The sequence below is a fragment of the Ursus maritimus genome, unplaced genomic scaffold, assembly GCF_017311325.1.
Source record: "Ursus maritimus isolate PB19 unplaced genomic scaffold, ASM1731132v1 scaffold_9, whole genome shotgun sequence".
Classification (NCBI taxonomy): Eukaryota; Metazoa; Chordata; class Mammalia; order Carnivora; family Ursidae; genus Ursus; species Ursus maritimus.
This window is the reverse complement of record NW_024427107.1, coordinates 61,632,394-61,638,393: the sequence shown is the minus strand read 5'-3', so window position 1 is coordinate 61,638,393 and position 6,000 is coordinate 61,632,394. Positions and strand designations below refer to the sequence as shown.

Here is a 6,000-nt window from a genome sequence, read left to right as displayed (position 1 = left end):
CAGGCCAATCTCCCTCTCTCTCCGTTTTTGCAGGAAGTTTCCAGCAGCAGTGGAGAACTTCATGTTCGGATAGGGTGAGTTCAAAATCCTCCCTTTACGTTTCAACTTTAGCACATACTAGTGAAGGGAGGTACGTAAACCTTACAGGGGAAGTAGAGGGCCAACGTTTGAGACATTCATATTGAACATCAACCACAGGGGGTTAAAGGGAAGATTTCGAAATACGTAACAATTTGAAAGACAGTATGGCCTGAGGTTCCAGAGCATCATATACAGGAGTCAGAGAGACGGGGATTTGAAGAGAAGCTGTGTTCTTTAGGCAAGTTGCTTTTTTTTTTCTTTTAAGATTTTATTTATTTATTTGACAGAGAGATAGAGAAAGCCAGACAGCACAAGTGGGGTGGGGGGGGTGCAGAGGGAGAGGGAGAAGCAGATTCCCTGGGGAGCAGGGAGCCCTATGTGGGGCTCGATGTGGGACTCGATCCCAGGACCCTGGGTTCATGACCTGAGCCGAAGGCAGATGCTTAACTGACTGAGCCACCCAGGCGCCCCTCTTTAGGCAAGTTTCTTAACATCTGTGGGCTTCAGTTTGCTATAGGATTAAGTATGTGTTTAGTACAGTGGCAAGCGCATATTAGACACACAACAAATGACAGCTATGAATATTATTAAAGAACATTGAAATCTGAATGAGGCAAGACTTACTGGTGGGCCTGCTGGTCCCAGAGTCCCGGCATTGACTTCAGAACAGGAGCAGGAANGTGGTAGCTCTGGGCAGGTCTCCTCATCCCTCTGAAGAGGGGAAAAAATAGCGTAACTGTTAACAAGACAATCTGTATAAATGGCTTTATGGACTCAAAGAAAACACTTTGATTTAAGACACTTAAAAAAAAAAACCTTGCAAGTGAACATTGGTGTGGAAAGGCAAAGAATACTCTCTCCTGCCCACAAAATATTTTCCTTAAAGAAAAATGAATGAGTGTCTAGTGAGTCATTGAAAATCATCATCACCAAAGGACGCTGATAAAATGAGCTTGGGGATGCAGGTGAAGAAAGAAAGGCAGAAGTGGGTGTAAACGAGGTTCTGGCTCCTAATTCATTTGGTTCGAGTAGGAGTACTTTATGAACTAAAGGTCTTGAAAACTTTCTTCTTTCTAAAAAAAAAACCACTTCGGAACAGAACAACTGTATCTACACTAAAACACACAAAACAAAATCAAAACAGTGCTTAAACGCATCATCAAATCCCTGCAACAACCTTCGTTATGACTCACGTTCTGTGGTTGAACACAAGGAGGCAACACAGCATCCATCTAGAGCTTTGGGATAGGAGCTCATTTTCCTTTTCTTGCACAATTTTGTTGCCACATGACATTACAAGATAGATTATGAACATCAGGCTGAACATCTCTGCACGAGTCCCTGGGGGACGAAGACCCACTAACAGCTACCACAGAGTTTGTGACGATCCCATTTGAAGTACCGGCCAAAAAGAAGTCTGCACCGGGATTAGAAATTGCAGAACTCCATAGGGTTCACCAATCTCATTGGACAGGGAGAAAATAAGCTTCACTATTTAAGACTCGGGGGGAAAGTGAAGCTGGAACTGAATGGAGCACGGATGATAATTAAACGATCAAGTGGAAAATAATCTCAGTCTCTGAAATGTTCACAATGGAAAAATGTTGAGCAAAGGGCCCATGTCTACTGTATATACTTTTCTTTAAATGTTGGACAATAGTCAAAGCTTTCAGCTCATTATAGGAAACCCCCCTGTTAACACATCTGGCCTGATACCTGGGCAGCTAGAGTGGAATACAAACTTGAGTATCTGGAAAGAGCCTCCGAATAAGGCTGATATCAGGCCTCCTGTGACCAGAGGCTCAATAACGGTTTTACCATTGCTGCCAACTGTATCTCCATCCAGGTCTTCCTACCATGGAATGGACATATCTTCAGTGATAAAAATAAGAAGACAAGCTCTCAGCAGGCCTGGGTCCTTCCTAGGAAAAGTGGTGATCACATTTTGCTCGATAGAGCGTGGGCTTCTGAATGTTTCTGCTTCCACATTCCAATCCATCTGGGCTTAAGCATAACACCACAGTGTCTCTGATTTAATTCTTCTTTTTTTTTTTTTAAGATTTTATTTATTTATTTGACAGACAGAGACAGCCAGCGAGAGAGGGAACACAAGCAGGGGGAGTGGGAGAGGAAGAAGCAGGCTCCCAGCAGAGGAGCCTGATGTGGGGCTCGATCCCAGAACGCCAGGATCACGCCCTAAGCGGAAGGCAGACGCTTAACGACTGAGCCACCCAGGCGCCCCTCTGATTTAATTCTTCATCAGAGTTTACTTGGAAATTAATTTTGATGAAGAAAGAGTAAGTTACAGTTAACTCTTGAACAACTTGGACTGTACTGGTCAGCTTACATGTGGACTTTTTTTTCCAATAAATGCAATCTAGCACTATAAATGTATTTTCTCTTCCTTATGATTTTCTTAACAAATCTTCTTTTCTTTAGACTTCTTTACTGTAAGAATATAGTATATAACACGTATTACATACGAAATATGTGTTAATCAACTGTTTATGTTATCAGTGAGGCTTCCTGTCAACAGTAGGTAAGTTTTGGGGGAGTCAAAAGTCATACACAGATTTTTGACTGAGTGGGAGGGAGGCTGGTGCCTCTAACTCCCACGTCGTTCAAGGGCCAACTGTATATCCTTCTCAAACAGAGTCACCATGTATTGAATGCCTGCAATAGATGATGTGATCTGGTGTAAGGTTAAAAAGGCAAATCTCTGAGCCTTTATGAAGGCTGCTCTGTGCCCATTCTCCAAGTTTAATTATTAAGACATGACTACTGTCCAACCATAACACGGTCATCCAATTCAGCTCACTGTCCCTAAGAATGATAAGATATGAATCTGTTTTTATATATACAGGTATGACCCCATGAATTATACTTGGTATTAATAATGATAAAAAGATTGATTTTCTCTGGGGATGCACTGTATGGTGACTAATATAACAAAATAAAAATTATTTTTAAAAAAAGATCGATTTTCTGGTAACATCACATAGTTTATACAGATTATGACTACAATTTCAGAACTGTGTGCCAAGATGCCCTGGGGCACCTCAACAAACTTATAAGGGCACCATGAATGTTTTAAAAACTCAAGAGAAATAGCAGTATTTGACACCCATTGGACTTCGTATGAACAACTAGTTCAAGGTAGCTCACAATCTTAACATTAGATATTGAAATACTTTTTTGATGATGTCATATACTTGCAAATTTGGGGTTCTGGCAGTTGCTATGACAGAAAGAAGCAAGTAACATGGAAAAAATCAATGTGGAAAAAGAAGTGAGGTGGTGACGTCCAATCAGATTCCAAGGTATGAAAATTATGTACTCCGCAATAGGCCCATCCATCCCATTCGTAAGTAATCTTGGTTATTTAGGAATAAAATAACAATCCCATTTTCTTCTTTCCATTCATGTGTATTATTTTTTCATATGGCTACTGCGTTTTTAGAGCATAAACACTTAAGATTTTTGGACCTAATGGATTCATATACGGAATTGTTTGGCATTTCTTTTGACCTAAGGGTACCATGAAAAAAATTATTGCAACACCAAAGGTTTCCTGAACCAGGAAGTTTGAGAACCTCTGGACTCTGTGTAGACGGCACCCCCTGGAGGTGTGCAGGTCCCGCCATGCACGTCAGTGTGTCTTGCTGATGTCAGACCCGCCTCCTTCTTAACCTCTTCTGATTTTCATTATCATCACAATGAATTAGCTTGTTATGAGTTTTATGAAATAGCATTTAATTTTCAGAGAAAATTAAATACAACTTTAGAACATTTCAATAAAGAACAGACCTACTAATAAAAGAAGAATTCTTACCAGGCCTGGAAGTTCACAGCATTTGTCGCTATTGGCCCAGGATGTGGAACAGATAATATCAAACATCTGTAACTGGAACTGCAATTTAAAACAAAATTGTCATTCAATAAAAAATAGATACACTCTGTCTATAATTATGATTTCATATCCTGTATCACATAATAGAACACTGATACATTTGTAACATAACTTTACCGTAAATAAATAGTCATTCTAACAATATCAAATTAATTTTGTTCCTCAGACACACAGTGATCTAAGATTTTGTCTAGTTACTCCATCCTGCCTCCAAACTCCTGGATTTATCACAACTTTCCCTCTCATCTCTGCCTAAAGGCGCTTAGCACCTCTGTTGAAACTCGCCTCGTTCTGCAGTCGTGGTCATGACCAGTGTCTCCGTCACCCCACAACACCCCATGTATCTCTTTTCTGGCACATCTCCCACCGTACAGTGTGATTATTTATATTAGCTCCTCCATAGACTGTGAGCTCTTCAAGGGACAGAGAACCACTTCTTCATCTTTGTGTCCCCATCGTATGTGGGAGGTAGTAGGGATTCACAAAGTCTTGTCAAATTAATTCTGACTTCAATTGCTTGTGCATATATTCAACAAATTTTTCTTTAGTGTACAATGCAAGCGAGATACTACATTGACTTTTAAAATGTGAAAATGAACAAAACCAAAATCCTGCCCTCAGAGATCTTACCAGGAGTGAGAGGTAGGCACACGAATGTTGTTTACAACACTATAAGGGTCGTGACAAATTCACATATAGTATTGTGAGAATCCATGCTGAGTGTGTTTTCATCTAAGCCATTGATCATGCCATAAATATTTAGTCTTGTTCTACTCAGGTATGTTGGCAAAACTCAATGTACATCTTTAAATATACAGAAACATCATTATAATATTACTAAGGGCTAACATTACCTTCAGGACCCAACCATTTCTAATACTATATTTCTTCCAATATTATCTTCAAGTATTACAAGTGTCACCAATTACAGAGCTGCGAGAAGGAGAAGGAGGGAATCTTTTCTTTTTAAATCTACAACCTTCCTTCAGCAAGTGGTGTTTTTGGCAAGTGCTAGAAACTCTCTGGGTGCCTTATTTTCTCCCAAGAAATACTGTTCATCCCTGTGAGGGGTCCCGTGGATGAAAATGAGAATGCCCAAGTAGAAAGCATTACAAAATAGTTACTCACAATGCTGCAGCATCACAGATCCCTACTTTAAATGACAGTAAAGAGAATAAAATCAGGCTTCCCCTTTAATATGTAAGAACTGTGCTTTGCTGCAAACATCCTTCCCCAAGGAGTTTTGCAAGATTAATAAAGTAAAGCTTAAATTTTGAAAGCAGATCCATGAATCAAGCCATCACGGTTTTTTTGCTGGCTTTTTTCTATATACAACTATTGAGATGTTTGAAGAAATAATGTACATGGCTCGCTGCTCTTTTTTCCTCCAGATTAAAGAAAAAATTCTCGATGGGTAGGACATCGGAGTCTGTGGAGGGCAACCATACAACAGAATAATGATCATTAAAAAAATTCAGTTTTTAAGGTTTTTGGACCAAGAAAAAATAGGTTTTTTCAAATTAAAACATTTTTAAGGAACGCAGATGCTGATTTTAATGAACACTAACAATAAAAGTATTTCAAGGACCATAGGTGTTAGGAGGCTATGGAGCTAGACTACCTGGGTGTAAGCCTCGAATCCTCCACTCACAAACTAAGTCAAGTCCAAGTTTTCTTCATCTGTAAAATTAGTATAATAACAGTAGCTAGCTCTTTAATAATAGCTATTCATTGGTGTAATAATAGGAGCTATAACAATAAAATGAATTAACGTACGGAAATACACATAAAAGTGCCTAGAATATAGTTATTATAAATAGTAAGTATTATTATTTAAAGATTTTATTTATTTATTCATTTGAGAGAGAGGGAGTGAGCGGGGAGAGGAGCAGAGGGAGAGGGACAAGGAGACTCCATGCGGAGCATAGAACCCAACATGGGGCTCAATCTCACGACCCTGAGTTCATGACCTGAGCCAAATCACGAGTTGGATGCTTCGCCAACTGAGC

The 6,000-nt window shown here is 39.6% G+C and overlaps 1 protein-coding gene across 3 annotated transcripts in view; it reads right to left on the bottom strand.

Annotated features, from left to right (window-relative positions):
* COL14A1 (collagen type XIV alpha 1 chain) overlaps positions 1–6,000 on the bottom strand; it is a 207,997-nt gene that overhangs the window by 62,848 nt on the left and 139,149 nt on the right. For all 3 annotated transcript variants that reach the window (XM_040625803.1, XM_008689298.2, XM_040625802.1), the window contains exons 35-36: positions 3,914–3,991; positions 706–792 (exon numbers count right to left, since the gene is read on the bottom strand). In XM_040625803.1, coding sequence (XP_040481737.1) covers positions 706–792; positions 3,914–3,991 — 165 coding nt within the window. The remainder of the gene's footprint in view (positions 1–705; positions 793–3,913; positions 3,992–6,000) is intronic.